Raw genomic sequence first — 20,222 nt, forward strand, 5'->3', positions numbered from 1 at the left:
ACTTCTTTTACCATTTGAAAGTTGCAGAGGTTGGGTCATTAAATATCCATGTCAGCCTTGAATATATTTAATCAGTAAGGGAATCAAGAAGATATGGGGAAAAGCCAGGACAGTAGAGTAGAGGATTACTAGGTCGGCCATGATCTCCACTCCAGTGGCCTGAATGGGCTACTGCTGTTATGTCTTAGGGTCTTGTATCATTTCCACAATTGTGAATAGCCCACTAGCGCTGCAATGTAATTTGAATCCAGCATTGTGTTCTAGCTGGAGTTGCTATCTTCAGGAAATGAGGAGAAAGCATAATCCTAGTAGTCAAGTGGGGTTCAGTAGAGTACACACCTGTATCACACTGTGTTAACATTTTTACAAATCTGACAGTTCTTAGTTTTTCCCTGCCTTGTTGGTGCTTTTTTTGAGGGGGCAAGAAATGTTATGAGGGATCGTTGTTCTAAATTGTATCGCACAATCACACAACCCAGATTTTTTTCCAAATAAGGTCAACTTACGCTCATCTCTCAATGTTGACAGATTCTTAAGAAATGACCAGGTTCTGGATTAATCTTTGCCAAAATCAGATCAATTTTTCCATGGGCTATGCCATATCTATGTATTAATTTTGAGATGTACTGTCTACAGACTAATAGCAATGAACACGCTTAACGCCTCTTGTCTTCAGTGAGCTGAATGGCCTGCCCATCCAGTGTTCCTAAATACAGGAAAAATTCTGTTTTTATAATATCCAGGTTTGTTGAGTGCTCCAGAATAAAAACTTGAACATCTGAGGGAAAAGAAAATGAAGAACGCATACTTCAACTAGTTTAGAAAACAGTTGCCAAGCCTGAATATTGTCAGCGTGTTTGTTTTTTTACATACATCGAAGATTGTGAACTTTCACGAAGGGGTAGTGTGCTTTAGATGGTAATGTAACTAGTTTGGGCCGTCCTCCTGATTTCGGTCTCCTTTCCAGACAAAAGTTGCCTCCTGCACCTCCTTGCTTGAAGCAGTTTGATCATATACCATTCCAACTAAACAGAACTTCTCAAGCATCAGGTCTTGATGCAATACCGTCAAATAGCAGATGGCTTCTTTTTTCCCCTCTATGATTTTACATCGTATCCTTCTGAGATTAAAACTGATGCAAAGCCGTAAGATGGGCCATTGTGGTGCAGAGGTAGCTTCCCTAGCTCTGAGTCGGATGGTCTGGGTACAAGTCTTACCTGTGCCAGTGGTCTGTCATAACATGTCTGATCAAGTTGATTAAAAATGTATCAAAGCTGGTATGGCATTCACAGCCAAACGCAATACCTTTTTAAAATGAAAAACACAACTTGCGGCATTAACTGACATTAACATTAGAGTTAAAGTCTAAATTCAGATTACTATTGTATATTTTTTGGATTTTTTTTAGACATACAATTGCTTGGAAAATTTCTTCATTTAAATTGCTGCTGCAAGCATTACTAGCTCATGATATTTTATGGTCTGAATAAATATTTTTATTCAGTCTTGTGCAAACTACATTGAGTATTAAGAACAATCTGTACAAGATAATTTGAAATTTTCAGCTGCCTTTTTGAAAAACTATACTGGATTGCTTCTGATTTACTTAAATGTGGGCCATGCCTGCAAGCCATATAGATTTGCAGTCCTTGTGCATTTCTTTAATGGATGGCTCTGCAGTAGCTGTAACATTCTTGCAAAATGGTGCTTTTAACCGACACTGAAATGACATTTCAATGGAAGACGTCCACAAAGTAATTTCATGCAATTTTTCTTTTTCTCACTTTCATTCCTTTTGATGCCACAAGGATTGAACATTTTTTGAGTTAAATTGTGGACCTGGTTCTACTTTGCAAAACTGCTGTGAATACAATTTGAGATGTTTCACCTGTAATATTGTTTGACTACTTATTTTTTTTTCTGTCAGTTTTCTTCATGACCAATTGGCAAATAAACTACGAATAAATTAATGGCCTACTTTGTAGGAGACGTATAATATCAATTTTGCTATGATGTAAATGTTCTCCGAAATAAGAACTCGAATTGAAGCAGATGTTGGCCAAGAGCTCATTGAGCCTGTTGTGCCATTCATAAAGATCATAAACTGATCTGACCTTGATCTCAACTCTACTTTCCTGTCTGTTGTGATTCCATCTCTGCCTAAGGCACTTTCAAAATTTAAGCCTCCACAACCCTCTTTAGGGAAGAGAATTCCAAAGATTCACAACATTGAGAAGAAATTCCTCACAATATCCATCTTAAATATGAAGTGCCATATGCGTAAGCTTTACCACTAGTTCCCAATTCCCCAAGAAAGGAAACATCTGACACATCTTATCCTGCCAAGGCCCCTCAAACTTGCTTCAGTAATATTAACACTCATTCTTCTAAACTTCAACTGGTTTAAATCCCAGCTTTTCAACCTTTGACAAGGAAGCAAAGACTTTGTAGTGCTCTGGACATGGTTTTACCAACACTGTGCACAGTTGTAGCAAGACCTCACTCTTTTTATGCATTTTTCCCTTAAAGTAAAAGGCAACATTTTATTTGCATGTAAGGTTTTGTGTTTCACGCAGGAAAGTGCCCAGAATCCACTGTATCACAGCTCTTTACATCTCATCCCAGGAATCAGTCTATTGAACATTTGTGCACCTCCTCTCACATCATATACTCTCCTGTAAGTGGAGCAAAACTGTACACCACTCTCCAGGCTTGATCTCACCAATTCTTGTAACAAGCTTTTTTGTTACACTGCAGTCCCCTGCATAAAGACTACCCGACCATTTGCTTTCCTAATTGCTTGCTGTATTTGCACGTAGGCTTTCTGTAAGTGTCTTCAAAGTGTCAAATAAATGCCATCATGTTCTAGATGCTAAATAAAAACCAAAAGAACTGCGGATGCTGTAAATCAGGAACATAAACAAAGTTGCTGGAAAAGCCCAGCAGGTCTGGCAGCATCTGTGGAGGAGAAAACAGAGTTAACGTTTCGGGTCCGATGACCCTTCTCTGTTTTGTCCTTTACAGGTGCTGCCAGGCCTGCTGAGCTTTTCCAGCAAGTTTGTTTATGTTCTAGATGCTCCCTTTTTAAAATGGTCGTGCTTTCCAAGAAAGAAATTATTTTAGGGAAGCAAATCCATTATTGGAAATATAATATTTGGACGGTGAAAGGCACTTTGGGGTATTAAAACAGTTTTAGGTGTGCAAATGGAATTCTTCTACAAGCATGATTTGAAAATAAAACTCCCGGCTATCATTTTCAGACCTGAGCCTCAACGAAGAACCCATCCTGCTACAACAGAATGTGAGGTGCAAGAGCCAGAGGATGAAATTTTGGGATCTGATGATGAAGAACAAGAAGACCCGAGTGACTACTGTAAAGGTGAGTTTATTTCAATCGGTGTTTTTTTTTTAACTTTCTTTGTTGATATGTGCCATTGAACGGAGTAGCTTGCCATGTCGCTTCAGAGTTCAGTTAAGAGTGAACCACATTGAGTTTTAGGAGAAGTATTGATGCTAGACTAGTAATCTGGAGACCGGGTAATGTTCTGGTGATGCCAGTTCGAATCTCAACACAGAATGGCGGAATTTGAATTCTTTAAAAATCTGGAATTAAAATTCAAATGATGCGTGGTAATTTTTTGTTGACTGTAAAAGCTCATCTGGTTCACCACTCAGCTTACCTAGCTGACCTACATGTGACTCCACATCCACAGCTATGTGGTTCACTCTTCTTTAGGCAGTTAGAAATGGGCAATAATTGCTCGCCTAGCCAGTGATCCCCACATTGCATGTGTGAATTTAAATAAAATGTCTACAAGGCACTATTCAACCAAAAGGGTTTTGACAGTCAATTGGTAATAAGTTTTGGTCAGGTTATAAGGTCCATTGGTACCCACAGCTTGAGATCACCCATGTGACAGTGAAAGCAGCCCTTAAGTTCACCCTGACAAAGTCTTCAATTTCTCTGTGCTCTTTATCTGTCACATCTCTTTCTATCTTGAATACATGAAGATCATTGGCTTCTATTGTATTTGTATGAAAAAGTTCATCTTGGTGTCAAATCCCATATAGCAAACTTTGTTTTAACTGGCACCTTATGAAATGGCACTCTTGATAAGTTGGCAAAAATTATAAATCTTAAATACTTCATTGTTCTAATTGTTCCAATTATTATGGTTCTTTTACTTACTTCAATGGAAATCTACTTGTTCAATCAAGTGAAATATCAACAGTTGATTCAATTTCTCCTCAAATACTGTGATCTACCACAACGTCTGAGTAGTCAGTTGAGAATGCAAGTGAGAACGCTCTCTGCCAGTAAGTCTTATTTAAGGTGAAGTTGCATTGTTATTTGTGATTAATGTAAGTGCAACAATGAGGTATATACACTATATTTTTATATATATATGCGCATTATAATTCTATTACTTTGTGTGTGTTTTTACAATGATTATGTGAGTCTTGCTGTACTTCCTTTTGCCGAGAGGAGTCCTTCACCTCCGAATAGTATATTTAACTAAGCATTCCCATTGCACATGGTTTTTTTTTTGTGAATCTCTAAAATACCCCATAAATATTTCCATTCAAAATGAATGGCTGGGTTTTTTCTAGCCATTATTTATTGTCTGTGATTTAGAATTCTGAGTTAAGTAACAAGAACGGTAAGAAAAGTGTGCCAGAGAATTGGAAGGTTTCCATAATAATCTTGTTCAAAAGACTGGAGCTTACGGGGTAATTGCAGATCACTCGGCCGAGCATTGCCGCAAGTGACAGATGTCGTGATGAATGTTTTGGAGTAATGAAAAGTAACCACAGAATCCCTACAGTGTGGAAGCAGGCCATTCAGCCTATTGAGTCCACACTGACCCTCAGAGCGTCCCACCCAGACCCACCACCCCACTCTATCCTTATAACCCTGCATTTCCCATGGCTAATCCATGTATCTGGCACATTCCTGACATTATGGGCAATTTAGCATGGCCAGTCCACCTAACCTGCTCATCTTATGGACTGTGGAAGGAAACCAGAGCACCTGGAGGAAACCCACGCAGAAAAAGGGAGAAGTGCAAACTCTGCACATAGTCACCCAAGGCTGGAATGGAACCCAGGTCCCTGGCGCTGTGAGGCAGCAGTGCTAACCACTGTGCCATGCTGGCGGTCCATTGGTGACCGCAGATGCCTTTGATACATATGGTGTGGACACAGGTATTTGTAGCACAATACCTTAAGTTTGTAGAAGACCTCTTAAGTGACTTTAGGATGATAATGGATAGTTATTAGATTGTTTGGATGTGGAAAATATTATAAATATTTAATTTGCAGAAACTAAGGTGATGACGTATGAAAATAAAATAGACCACATAAGTGGAGAGGAAGAACTGGAAATGTAAAGGTTAAGGTGCACAAATCTTTAAAATAAGGTTCTTTCAAAACATTAGATGATTTACGGTACAAGAGGTGGCCAGTATGTGTGTCTCAGCAAGAAGTGCTATCCAGTCTTAATTCCATCTTCCAAGTTCTTGATCTGTCGCCCTGAAAGTTACAGCATGTCAGTGCATATTATATGCATTGTAATTGTGTTGAGGGTTTCTGCATTTTTCCAACTTTTCAGGTGCACTCATTAATACTCACATCCATCTGTCAATTACTTGAAATTTACGCCAGTGTTTTTTGACTGTTGTACAGGAAATGGGTCCTTTGCATCCACTTCATATAGCTGACATATATTTTTACTTGTATGGTGCCCTGAAGCTTGCATTGAAGCTTCATCACCACGGTAAATTAACCATCTATGACCAATTCAGGTGCTGGAGGTCTGACTTAAATGACTCAATGTTGCAGTATGACTGAATAGCTGAACTGCTTTGTGCTTATAATATCAGCTTTTCAAATAGATGGCTGTTGCAATTAAGCTGCCTGGAGAAATTAATTTTATATACCATTCTGCTGAACTGTTTGGTCATGGGTTATATTAACCAATGCCATGCAACCAATCTGTTAGCTGGTTGCTAGTGCCAGTGAGGAGGGTTTAACGTAGTATGGCAGAGACTGGGAACAGAAGCAGCAGGTCAGTATGTCAGGAGAAGGTAGAGGTTAATAGGATGTACAAAAAGGGCCAATTGAACGAATTGAAGGCAGGGGCAATAATAAGTGTATTGAACAAGACAGGAGGGTGAAATAATAAAAAGATGCTGAAGGATAGGACAGAATGCACAGCCAAAATTAGAGTTCTTAAAGCACATGCACATGCACATGTACAGAGCGTAAGGAGCAAATTGAGTGAGCTGTAGGCGCAAACTCAAATTAGAAACTATGAAGACATGGCTGCAGGATGGCCAGGACTGGGAACTAAACATTTATACAATTAAACATAAGGTTACAGGAGGGATAGGAAAATGACACAAGTGGTGGAGTAGCATTACTGATTAGAAACCAAATCATCTCTTTGAGGAGGAATGTAATGAGAGGAAAGCAAAAGCACCTGGGGAGAACTTATGGGTAAAACTGAGGAACCACAATAAGTGCCATATATAGACCACCTGGTAACAGCTTAGAAGCGCTAGATTCTATAAATGCTGAAGTTAGGCACCTATGTAGCAAAGGCAGTGTAGTATGAATGGGGCAATTTAATCCTAACAAAGACTTTCAGAGACAGACAAGCACCTGTTAGAAAGACTGAATTTCTAAAGTGTTTCTGGGAGAGTTTCCTGTGACAATATGTCTTGAATCTACAAGAGGACAAGTAATATTGGATTTAATAATGAGCAGTGAGTCTGATTTAATTAGTGACCTAGTTGTTTATGAGCATTTTTCAGACAGTGATAATAACATTAAACAAAGATTAGATACTAGAATTTTGGATTTAAGTAAGACTGATGGGATGAGGTAGAGATTGTCCACAGTATCTGGGAAGTTCTACTAGGTAAAACAACTGAGGAATAGTGGAGGGTGTTCAAAGGAACAATTGATGCTACTCAGAAGTAGTTTGTACCCAGCTATCATCCTTGCAAACCTGTGTTTAACTTTCTCCAGGTCCAACATACTTCCTAAGGTGTTGTGTCCAGATCTGCTCTCAGTACTCACCCCTAAACTTAACCCCCAAAAAAATACAGCCAGGGCATCTAAAGAAGTAAAGGACAGCATAAAATTAAAAGAAAATGCTTATAAAAACGCATAGATTCCATAGGATGGGACAAATACAAAGATCGACAAAGGGCCACAAGCAGTTTAAGAGTCGCTAAAAAGGATTGAAAGGAAACTTGCAAGGGGGATAAAAGATAACAAGAGATTTTAGTTTCATAAAGGGAAAGCAGCTGTTGTAGAATACTATTCACCGTTTGTGAGTGGGAATATTATCAGTGAACATGGGGAAATGGCAGACATGCTGAATGATTATTTTGCTTCAGTATTCCCAGTAAAAAGGGGGGATAGCTTGCCTGAAGTCTAAAAGAAATTAACAAAGGATCAGGGACAGGGGTGCAGAAAATAGTCAAGAAGGCTAGTAGAGTGCAGGCCTTCTAAAAGGCTGGACTATAGGGATGCAAATGTTGTTCTGCAATTATACAAAATCCCAGTTATACCTCACTTGAGTACTGAGATCAGATCTGGGACCACACCTTAGGAAGGATGTTGGACCTGGAGAGAGTTCGATGCAGGTTTGCAAAGATGATAACTAGACTTAGTGTTAAGTAATGAGACAAATCAGGCCTTTAGTCTATAGAATGTAGAAGGTTAGGGGATGATCTAATTGAGGTCTTCAGGATATCAACAGGGAATGACAGGGTAGATGAAGGTAAACTATATCCACTGGTTGAAGATTCTAGAACCGGGACACAGTCTAGGAATTAGGGCCAAGCCATTCAGGAGAGATATTAGAATGCACTCCTAGATGGAAAAAGTGAAGGTTTGGAAGTCCTCAAATGGTGATCAATACTAATTCGTATGTTAAATTTAAATCTTGAGGTAGACCAATATTGTCAAGGGTGTTATCAAGGGGTATGGGCCCAAGGCAGGCATATAGAGTTAAGCCACAGATCAGCCATGATCTTGAATAGTGGAGCAATCTCAAGGCCCTGAATGGCCTAGTCCTGTTCCTATGTTACTAAGAATAAATCATTATGTGAATCAGTGTTGAAAGCACAGAAATTTGGTTCTTGGGGAATAACCTTTATAGATATCCGGAAGAGTTCTAGTTGAGAACTTCCAGTAAATATTGCAGAAGTTTGTTTTTAGCAGTTTTCATTTTAAAGTAAGATTTGTTTCTAAATTTCAGGAAAGTGCACCTTCACACGTCACTTGTTTCTCATTTTATGACTTTAAAATGAACCATTTTACGATGTTGGATTCCTTTTACTTTGCAAGAAAATACTTCATTAGCCAAATTGTGCACTCTATTCAAGTAGATGTTTTGACTTTGCCTTGAATCCCAAAGTGACATTCTAATTTAGTCAGTTTTTGACTGAAGACTTCATTTTTTTTCATAGTTGAGAATATGCTGTTGTTTTATGCATCTTTCTCAGGTCATTTGTGAGGAAGTCTGTTGTTTATTCCTTCTAGGCTTTGCATTGTAAAGAGATAATAGTGGATCAGTCTTGGAATTTTGTTCATAGCAAATTAATTGTGCTTAAAATTTATCTTTTGGAGGAATGGGGATGGAGTTGGATTAGTTCAGCTGGCTTAACAGCTGATTTATGATGTCTGTTGCCAACAGTGTGGGTTCAATTCCCACACTGGCTGAGGTTACCATGAAGACCACCTCCTTAACCTCTCCCCTTGTGTGAAGCATGATTAGCACAATACCACATGGCTTCCTAAACTGTTTGGTGACCATAATCCTGAAATGACTGAGTTCTTGCATGTAAGTTGACTGTTAAACTTTCTTCGACTTAATACGCAGATTCAGTGGACCATTTGTATGTTACCCCTATAGGAAATTCAACATTTGTTCTTTCCTGTACCAGAAGGCTGCTGTGGTGGAGACAAAATCCAATTTATTTGAATTTTACTAATTTAAATGGTTAAGACATTTCCTATTGGTGTACTGCTTGTCTGCAAGATTTCTGTATACTATTCAGTTAGTCCATGACGCTTTCCCAATTAATTTAAATCTTCATAAACAATACCAGTCCCTTGACTGCAAGATGACCAAAGCTGGGACCTGAATGTTCAAGGGTACATGTCATTTGCATAGGAAAAGATGGGGTCGTATCTTAATTATGACATTGGTACATGAGAGGAGATCTTCATTCTGGAGGTCAAAGTGTAGAATTGGTTTGAGCAGAGATGGGAAATAGCAAAAGCAAAAGATCACTAAGTGATTTGTAGGCTTCACAGCAGTAAATGTGTGCGCAGAGGTTTACAGGAAGAAATTATTCTGATTTGAGAAAGGTATGGTGAATATCATGGGTGATTTTAATCTACATATAGATTGAACAGATCAGATTAGCAAAGATAACCTGGATGATGTATTCATAGTACTTTAGGACAGTTTCTATGGAAAGCATGTTCCAGAGCCAAGTAGAAACCAGGCTACACTGGTATTATGCAATGATTTGTATTGATCTCGATGAAGGTGTCCTTGAGTAGCAGTAAGTGTAATTTAATTGAATTTCATTTCCAATTTCAGAGAATGAAACACTGATTCAGAGCTTAAACAAGGGGATTTGTGACGATTAAAGCTGGCTAAGGGAACTGGGAAATTAGATCATTGGTGAGATCAGTAGAGATGAGTAGCAAATTTTTGAGGTAGTATTTCAGAATACTCAGGATTCCAGTGAGAGAATCTCCAAGGGAAAGATACACCACTGGCTAACTAAGGAAGTCCAAGATGGTGTCAAATTGATAAATTGGGTACAATTGCAAAGATGAGTGGCACGTCAGAAAATTGTGCAGAACATGAGCATAATTAAAAAATGACTAAAAGAATAGGGGAGAGAAAACAGAATTTGAGAGAACGCCAGCTAGAACTGTTAAAAAGAGGATCTGAGTATTTGGGTCAAATCAATATAAGTCCGCTAGAGTGAGAGTAGCAGAAATTTAAAATGGAAATAAAGGAAATTGCATCATCTTTACAGTCATGATAAAGATTGCATCCCTGGAATAATTGAGGTGAAAGAGAAAGATCAAATTAAAACAACAACATTCATCATAGTCATACAGCATGGAAACAGATCCTTTTGATCCAATCTGTCCGTGCTGACCAGACATCCCAATCTGACCTAGTCCCATTTGCCAGCTTTTCGCCCATATCCCTCTAAACCCTTCCTACTTGTATACCTATCCAGATGCATTTTAAAATGTTATACTTGTACTCGCCACCTCCACTTCCTGGCAGCTCGTTCCGTACATGCACCACTCTTTGCAAGGAAATTGTGACCCATCAGGTCCTTTTTAATTCTTTCCCTTCTCACCTTAAACCTATGCCCTCTAATCGCCCTTCATGATTTCATAAACGTCTATGACATCACCATTCAGCCTCTGACACTCCAGGGAAAAAGCCCCAACCTATTCAGCCTCTCCCTATAGCTCAAACCCTCCAGTTCTGCAACATCCTTCTAAAACTTTTCTGTCGCCTCAAGTTTAATAACAACTTATTATAGAAGGGCGACCAGAATTGTACGCTGTATTCTAAAAGAGGCCTCACCAATGTCCTCTACACCTGCAACATGACATCGCAATTCCTCTACTCAATGTTCAGAGCAATGAAGGCAAGCATGCCAAATGCTGCCTTCACTATCCTGCCTACCTGTGACTCCACATTTTGAGGAATTATGCTCCTACGCCTCTTTATTCGGCATCACTCCCCAGGACCCTACCATTAAATGTCCTGAGAGATAGCAAGAGCTGCAGATGCTGGAGTCAGAGAAAAGTGTGGAGCTGGAGGAACACAACAGGCCAAGCAGCATCAGATGAGCAGGAAAGTTGACATCTCGGGTCGGGACCTTTTTCAAAAAACTGAAACGTCAACATTCCTGGTCCTCTGATGCTGCCTGGCCTGCTGTGTTCCTCCAGCTCCACACTGTTATCTCATTAAATACCCTGCCCGCCTTATCAAAATGCAACACCTCACATTTATCTAAATTTAAACTCGATCTGCCACTCATTGGCCCATCTGATCAAGGTCCCATTGTCATCTGCAATAATCATCTTCACTGTTCACAACACCACTCATTTTGGTGTCACTTGCAAACTTGTTAAGTATATATTTCTGATTTTCACATCAAAATCATTTATATGAATGATTAGAAGCATTGGACCCAGCACAATCCGTGTGGCACTTTGCTGGTCACAGGCCTCCTGTCTGGAAAGCAGCCCTCTGCCACCACCCTCTCTTATTTTCAAGCCAATTTTAATGCAATTTTCTAGCTCCCCTGGATCCCATGTATTCTAACATGATTAATCATCCTACCATGCGGAACCTTGTTGAACACTTTGTGGAAGTCCGTGTAGACAACATCTGCTCTGCCTTCATCAATCTTCTTTGTCACCTCTTCAAAAAACTCGATCAAGTTAGTCAGACACAACTTCATCGTTGGGAAAAGGATACTGAGAGAAGTATTTGAACTAAAAGCTGACACATCCTCTGGTCCTGATGTACTTTGTCCTGGAGTCTTATATGTGGCTGTTGAGATAATGAATGCATTGATTTTAGTTTCCCAAAATTCTATAGATTCTAGGAAGATCACATGCGATTGAAATATAATGAATGTGATGAGACCTCTGTTCTAGAAAGGTGGGTGACAAAAGCAGGAAAACAATAGGCCAAATAACATCTGTCATAGGGAGAATGTGATGAATAGATTCTTGACCAACGAAAGTTGAATTTTGTTGGGAATAAGTAGCAGTGTGGAGTTGGCACTATGATCAAGTCAGCCATGGTGCTATTGAATAACAAAGCAGGCTCGAAGGACTAAATGGCCTACTTGTGCTTTCAATTCCTGTGCAAGTTTCTATGATTTTGTTTTAAATGTATGGGTAATCATGGGCAGTGCATGCTACATCATGACCCAGGAACTAGCTGTGTTCTGGTTTGGGGCAGGTTTGTAACTGTGCCCCTGCTGATATGTAATGGATTAACACAGTAATTACAAACGCTAATGTTTGTGATAAATCAATTTTCAGCTGTTAATCAAGCTATACAAACTTATACCTATATATTTAAGAGTATTATTTTTCCAAACTAACCAATAAAATATTTGTTTCATTTTGCGATCAATGATCTGCAAATGAATGAGCAGAAACTTTGGAAAAAAAAAACTCTAAACCTGCACTATTCATGTTAGGATTACTGCTAACTCAGAATAATAAGTAATAGTCCCCAATAATAAGTACATGATTTCAGTTTGGCTAATATTAACTTAATGGCTCCAGTTCATGGGTGAAAGTAGCAGACATGAAAGCAGTACATCTTTCTGTCTTATAGGTGATTGCCCGGTGTTATTCCAGAAACACTGGGCAATTTTTAGCATTTTGACCGACTGTTATTAGATAAGGGTATTAAGGAATACAAAATAAAATTAATAATTGTAGTTGAGTCACAGATTGTTGAATTTGAAGGGCTGAATGATCTAAGCAATGAAATGAGACTTCACATCTCGGGTGTGTAAAGGTTCGTTTTACTTGGTAAATGGTGCATGCCTGCCCTCTGAGTTAGTCAAGTTTGCCTTTGCTCAACTCTTTAATTTGGTTAATTTTGGAGGAACTCCTCTATTCCTTCATTTCATAAGCTACTAACAATATGGAAACCTGAAGTACTAATTTTCTTTTGCTCTCAGTTAACAAATACTATCCCTTTTTGGATGTTTCAGGTGGATATCATCATGTAAAGATTGGTGATCTTTTTAATGGACGATACCATGTGATTCGAAAGCTGGGATGGGGCCATTTTTCCACAGTTTGGCTATGTTGGGATATTCAGTAAGTCACTTTTTTAACTCCATCATTTAAATCTCTGGTGAATTTTCACTGTTCACTGTAGGTTTATTACAAATGCAGTGCTATAAATGCGCCTTTAAGCAGCGTAGCCTGGAACCAGCTGACACATGATTTGCAGGTAATCTGCAAATTCTTGTTTGAAGACCTGGTATGTTGTCTTTACATTTCTCTCTGGCTGTGTTCCACTGAACCATTGAATGTATAGTTATGTACACACTTCTTGTGTAAGTTAAAGAAGACAGTCTAGCCCATTTTTCACCCACCCGTGCTACCACTAAAGTAACTGGTGCTCAATCAGTTGAAACAAATCCAAGTTCTTAAGTTTACATTTGATGGAGTCAGTTGAAATTGAGTCAAAAGGAAGATTCTGGTTTCCTGAATGCATTTGTACTTGAAACCGAAGAATGTATCTTACAGGTTTTGTTTTAATTAAAAGAAAACTTTGCTTCAAGACATTCTTGATTACCAAACTACTAATTCTGTTAGTACGCAAGTGATTATACATCCAAAGATGGAAGGTTGTCTACATTGTGTGCTTTTAAGAAAATGGGCATTAAACTATTCTTCTTGATTTAGAGGCAAAAGGTTTGTTGCCATGAAGGTTGTCAAAAGTGCAGAACATTATACAGAAACTGCTCTGGATGAAATCAAGCTACTGAAAGCAGTAAGTCTGTGTTTTCATTTTGTACATAGATCTACTGGCAGCAACATAATAAAGGTTTCTAAATCTTACCATCTTTTTGATTGAATATTCAAGTTGGTAGCATTGTTGTGATGACTGCATTTCTAGTTATACAATGAACCTTATAATATGTCACTTTATAATATGACTGAATATGTCACTTCAAATGAGTCATGTAGACAGGATGGTGAAGGTGGTGTTTGGTACACTTGCCTTTATTGGTCAGTGCATTGCGTGTAGGAGTTGAGAGGTCATGTTGCGGCTATACAAAACAATGGTTAGACCACTTTGAGAATACTGCGTTCAGTTCTGGCCTCCCTGCTATAGGAAAGATGTTGTGAAACTTGAAAGGATTCAGTGAAGATTCACAAGGATGTTGCTGGGACTGGAGGGTTTGAGCTATTGGGAGAGGCTGAATAGGCGGGGGCTGGAGCATCAGAGGCTGAGGAGTCACCTTGTAGAGGTTTATAAAATCATGAGGGGCATGGATAGGGTGAATAGTCAAGCTCTGTCCCCCAGGGTAGGTGAGTCCAAAAGCATAAGGGCATAGGTTTAATGTGAGTGGGGAAAGATTTAAAAGGGACCTAAGGGGCAGAGTTTTCACACGCAGGGTGGTGCGTGTATGGAATGAACTGGTGGTGGAGGCTGGTACAGTTACAAAATTTAAAAAACGTCTGGATGGGAATATAAGTGGGAAGGGTTTAGAGGGATGTGGGCCAGATGCTGGCAAATTGGACTAGATTAATTAGCAATATCTGGTTGGCATGGGCGAGTTGGACTAAAGGGTATGCTTCCATGCTGTAAATCTCTGTCTGTGTGAATCATCTGAGGTGATCTGTTCAGGTACAAGTAGAGACAGCCATCATCAGAACTTGTACCATTTGAAATTCTGCGCATAAGATCCAAAGAACATCTGAGGTTGCAAAAAAAACTCCATGTTTTGTAGTGTTTTTTAAATGCATATAACCGTTGCCTCAAGAACTGGAGTGTCATCTGATACTGATCTCGGAGTTTGAGTGTAGACAACTAGAGCAGGATTTTTCTTTGCAACTTTACCAGTTATTTATAATATGTTCTGATATTATAACTAAACGTAGCCCAACGTGTTCACGACTGATGTGAACTCATTACTCCATTACAAACACTTACAAAAAACTTTTACATCACCCTTGGTTCTTGTTTGTGAAAGGTAAGAAGTGTTGTTTCTGAAGTTTTAATTTTTTTTTACAGTTGTTGTACAGTCTTGTCAGACACATGAATTCCACATTTAGTGCATTTTGAGTACTGAAATTTGAAGGATATTTTGAGCTTAGAGTATAGAACACCCTTGCTAGAAGGGTGAAGGGTTTTTAATTGGCTTTTAAAATAAGAAAGGTAGAATAGGTTTAAAAAAAAAAGTATTTTCTTTCCGTAAGGGATCAAAAGCAAGAGCGCCTGATCTTAAACTTGGAACTAGGTAATTTAGGACCAAATCACCTAACACATCTTCTTCCCTGAAACTTGTGTAGTATCATAGAATCCCTACAGTGTGGAAACAGACCATTCGGCCCATCGAGTCCACCAACCCTCAGAGCATCTCACCCAAACCGACCCCTTATTCTATCCCTGTAACCCTGCGTTTCCCATGGCTAACCCAGCTAGCCTGCAATCCCTGGACGCTACAGGCAATTTAGCATGGCCAATCTACCCAGCATGCATGCGTGGGATGTAACCTGAGCACCCAAAGGAAACGTATTCAGATGTGGGGAGAATGTATAAACTCCACAAAGATAATCCCCCGAGTTCCTGGCGCTGTGAGGCAGCAGTGCTAACCATTGTGCCGCTGTGCCATAGTGTAGAAACAGATGCTTTTTTTAAGGCTATTAGCTTATGTTCCTTAGTTATAAGACTACCAAGAAATGGATTGAAGGACTCGAGGTATAAATTAGCTTTAATCTAGTTAAAGTGTAGAATTACCTACTGCTATGAACGCTGCAAAGTAATCTAGATAATGTCTAGATTTGGACATTTTAATTTTTATTTACCGGTAGTTAATATTTTTAATTCAAATATCTATATTAAATTTTCACAAATGATTTTTCAGAAGAAGGTTAAGAAACATGTTCCTCCTCATCATTTTTGCCAACGAATGTGCACAGTGTCTTAACAGGATTTTTCTGTTGGGTGAAATCATTCCTCTTGAACTGGCTATTAAGATATGATAGCAAACACAGCAATGACACTAATAAATAAGAGCATAGATCTGATCCAACAGAGATTCCTTGGGTCCCTGTATCGGAGATCACTTCTTAAAAATGACTTGAATTTTTCAGTACCTTTAATAGATCTTGTATCAGAGATGCAACAGGTCCCAAAAGGCTTTAATAGTATTTAGATTTTATGTTTGAGCTTGTTGCACATATTTTGTTATCTGGCCTCACTGGCAGTCTGCATGCACTGATGAGCACATGCTCCTATGAGCTGAAGTGACATTGCATATAAAATAATGGGCAATTGGGTGAGCAGTGAGCATTTTTTTCAGTTATAGTTTAAGCTTCCACCTGTGTTTATTTATTGTTTGCTAGAAAATTTAGTTGTATTTGATCATTGTATTCAACCTATGCCTGTGTAAATGAAATGATAATTAGGTGAGAAAATAAAATATCTTTGTCACGTTTTGCAGGTTCGCAATAGTGACCCCAATGACCCAAATAAAGAGAAGGTGGTTCAGTTATTGGATGACTTCAAAACTTCAGGAGTGAATGGATCTCGTATCCTTTGCTTTTTATTCATTTTTGGCATTTTGAGTGGAATGATGGGTGCGTTGTTGATTAAATCTGTGTGGTGTATCCACCATATGTCTTAATCATTTACTGCATGGAGCAAAGCTATTTTATGCCATGAAGTCCACGCTATTTCCTGTGGAACGATCCAGTCAATTCCACGCTCTTACTCAGGTTCCTGTAGTTTATTTTGCTCCAGTACCTATCCAATTTCCCATTGAAATCAGATTGCACTTGTATGCACCTTCCTCTTTGGCATTGCATTAGACAGGTTATTACACTCGCTCCGTTTAAAAGGATAAAAAGTAATTTTGCTAATTTTCCCAAACAAAAAAAAAAGTCCTGAACAAACTCAGCAGGTCTGGCAGCACCTGCGGAGAGAAAAAAAGTTGACATTTCAAGTCCGACATGACCCCTTTTCAGACCAGAGTTATTTGCACGCTGCCTGATGTACAAACAAAATTAGGCCATTCAGCCCATTGAGTCTGCTCTACCATTTGATCATGGCTGATGTGTTTCTCAACCTTATTCTCCTGCTTTCTCCCTATAACCTTTGATCCCTTTACTAATCAAGAACCTATCTATCTCTGTCTTAAATACACTGTGACCAAGACTACCTGTGGCATTGAGATCCACAAATTCACCACTCTGTCTGAAGAAATTCCTCTTCATCTCAGTTTTAAGAGGGCCATGCCTTCGCTGTGAGTCCACGCCCTCACGTCCTAGTCTCCTCTTCTAGTAGAAACATCATCTCCACGTCCACTCTATCCAGACCCCTCCATATTCTGTGCATTTCAATTGGATCCCTCCTCGTCCATCAAATACAGATTGAGTCCTTGACCATACCTTGTATGACGGGCCCTCATCCCTGGCATCATTCTAATGAACCTCCCCTGTACTCCAACTCAGGCCTGCCTTAGATATTGGGCCCAAAACTGTTCACAGTATTCCAAATGCAGTCTAACCAGAGCCTTGTTTGGCCTCAGAAGTACATCCCTGCTCTTGTATTCTAACCTTTTACCCATCCCCACACTCTCAGGTCCTGTTTTGTATGAGTTGCTGCAAATGAAGCTAACCCATTTTCAACTATACTTTCTGCTCCCTCTTCCCCCTCACCAAGGGTCACCAGACTCAAAATGTTAATTCTGTTTTTTTTCTTCTATATGCTGCCAGACCTGCTGAGTTTTTCCAGCACTTTGTTTTCGTTTAAATGTTTGCTTTTGGAGCATCATTCAAATGATTGTACATGATCTGTGGATATTTTTTGAGTGCTGTTTTGCACATAATTTGCATGAACTTAGCCTGACTCATTGGAACTAGGATTGAATATCATTAGTGCAGTGTGATGTATAATTAACTTTTATAAAGTAAATAAAATGGCTGTATCCCAGAACTACTTGAAGGAGTTAGCCCTGGCTTTCCTGACTGACAAAGTCTTGTTTGTTCTATCAGAGCAGAAACGTCATTGAATTTATTTTTATAAACTGCATATTCATAAAAATGTAGAGCATCACTTTATATCAGAAGCTCAATGTTAAGCACTCCTACATCACTTAATAACACAGCCAGACTACACTTGTACTTCTCCAACATAATGTCTCAAAACAGCAATCGCCTTTTAGCCTATAATCTGTAGGCACGTGTATTAGGATTTGGATATATGTTGCACAAAGTCATCTTGTATTAATCAGTAGTCTGAAGTAAATGGTACTTTGTCCAAGGGAACGTTCCTCCCGTTCTTTTGGGTTTGCATGAAGGAGTGCTGATAATGTTTGGCGGGTGGTGGTGAAAATACCTCCTTATATAAACAACATTTTTAAGGTTATTTTTGGACTGTCTAAATCTTTGAATAAGTGTGAGCTCTATGCATGTCTTTTGAAATTGAAGATCCAAGACTAGACAATATATCCTTGACCTAGTTCAAGATGTCTGTATGGTGTTTGAGGTGTTAGGGCATCATCTGTTAAAGTGGATCATCAAATCAAACTACCAGGGACTTCCTATCAATTCTGTCAAAAGTATCATTCGACAAGTAAGTATGAGCTTCTTAATCCTTAAAGTGAATGAAATCGATGGAGGAATCTCATTGGAAGCTAATGGAATTAATAAACAAAATGCAACAGTAGTTGATTAAACATTCTGCTATAATAATGCTCCCTCCTGTGGTAATTTTGGTCAGTGTTTTCCTTCTCAGTATTAAGCAATTCGTATGACATTTGTTGAAAGCCCTTTAAGTGGCTGCGGGTTTTGTTCAGTCATTATAATAATTTTAGTTTTCTAAATTTTATAGAATGTAAAGTCCATAATCAACTGTGTAATATATATGTTGATTTGCTTTGAAGTTTTTGCCTATTGCTGTTTCTAGCCTCAACTTTTCCAGTTTTTTTAAGGAATGTTTTTAAATTTGTGTTAATTATTGCTCAGATGAGGGAAATGTGAAGGTATGAATAGTTTGTAGTGCTGGTGAGGTTATTCTAGGTGAATCCTTATTGTATGATTGATCTTAAAATTGCAAGTTAGGTAAAATGTCAGGACTTGAATAATAATGAAGTCTCTCCTTATTTTTGGCATTTTGCAGCTTGTTACATTATTAAATCTTTGAAATTTGAGGCTGTTTCACAGACGTAGATGTCTGTTAGCTCTGGTTTAGGTAATAGCGGAAAGTTACGGGATCGAACCCTAGTTTTTCACCTGAGTGCAGAAATCAAGGCTGATTCTCCAGGGTAGTACTGAGCAAGTGCTATTCTTTTGGATGCGACACCTTTCAGATGCGTTGTTAAACAGAACCCCTATCCAACTGTTCGGATAAAAATCAAAGATCTCATGGCACTAATTTTTAACGAGAACACTGGAATTATCAGTCGTGGCGGGACTGTAAGTGCTGAGTTTGTGCTGGAGCTGTATAGAACTTTGGTTAGCCCACAGCTAGAGTATTATGCGCAGTTGTGGTCCCTACATTATAGGGAGGATGTGATTGCATAGAGGGCTGCAAAGGAAATTCACCAGGATGTTGTCTGGGATGGAGCATTTCAACTATGAAGATAGGCTGGATAAGCTTGGGTGATTTTCCTAGGAGCAGAGAAGAATGAGAGCGTTCTGATGAAAGTGTATAAGACAGAGTGAATAGAAACAGCTGTTCCTCTTATTCAAGGTTATGGACTTAGTGCTAGAAAATGGGACTAGTGTAGGTAGTATATTTTTGGTGGATATATACTCAGTGGGCTGGAAGATCTATTCTGTATTGTATGATTCTGATTCTCTGAATGATCTCTTGAGATCGTTACTGAAATTTAGCCCTTGGTCTCAGACACTGATTATTTGGTAATTCCCATATTTCTATCTGTGACCATTTTCTATGTGCGAACGGGCAGCCATGTTTTCTGCATTATAACAGTGACCATATTTCAAGAACCACTTACTTGTGTTCGAGTGCTTTGAGACTTCTGGTGGTGTTTCTTTTCAGTATTTAATTGCACTAAGTAAACAGTTTGATTGTAGTTAATATTTTGGTATAAAACTTCATTCTGTTTGTAAATGTTCATATCATGTGGGTGATGTGATAAATTGAGGAAGCCTACAGCAAGGTTGTATATTTGAAAATTCTCAAAGGTGTCAACAAATTCACCCAAGGATAAAGAGCTTCTAGTTTCAGGTTTTATTTGACATTCAAATGGTGATTACAAGGGCATAACCCTAACATAAATTCTCTGTGCTTTTTCCATTAAGCTAATTAAGGTTTACTTCTGAACGTGGAGACAGTAAGAATTGACTATGCTGGAGTCAGATAACACATTGTGGAGCTGGAGGAACACAGCAGGCCAGGCAGCATCAGAGGAGCAGGAAAG

General features: G+C 38.8%; 2 protein-coding genes across 2 annotated transcripts in view; one reads left to right on the top strand and one right to left on the bottom strand.

Annotated features, from left to right (window-relative positions):
* The window catches only part of LOC109913838 (cadherin EGF LAG seven-pass G-type receptor 2-like), a 990,249-nt gene that overhangs the window by 666,655 nt on the left and 303,372 nt on the right, over positions 1–20,222 (bottom strand). The gene's annotated exons all lie outside the window — the stretch shown is intronic.
* srpk1a (SRSF protein kinase 1a) overlaps positions 1–20,222 on the top strand; it is a 77,082-nt gene that overhangs the window by 39,255 nt on the left and 17,605 nt on the right. Inside the window, exons 3-7 of the mRNA XM_048612107.1 lie at positions 3,261–3,379; positions 12,807–12,915; positions 13,510–13,597; positions 16,278–16,365; positions 18,303–18,409. Coding sequence (XP_048468064.1) covers positions 3,261–3,379; positions 12,807–12,915; positions 13,510–13,597; positions 16,278–16,365; positions 18,303–18,409 — 511 coding nt within the window. The remainder of the gene's footprint in view (positions 1–3,260; positions 3,380–12,806; positions 12,916–13,509; positions 13,598–16,277; positions 16,366–18,302; positions 18,410–20,222) is intronic.

The sequence above is a fragment of the Rhincodon typus genome, chromosome 25 (assembly GCF_021869965.1).
Source record: "Rhincodon typus isolate 14 chromosome 25, sRhiTyp1.1, whole genome shotgun sequence".
In the NCBI taxonomy this organism is placed as follows: Eukaryota; Metazoa; Chordata; class Chondrichthyes; order Orectolobiformes; family Rhincodontidae; genus Rhincodon; species Rhincodon typus.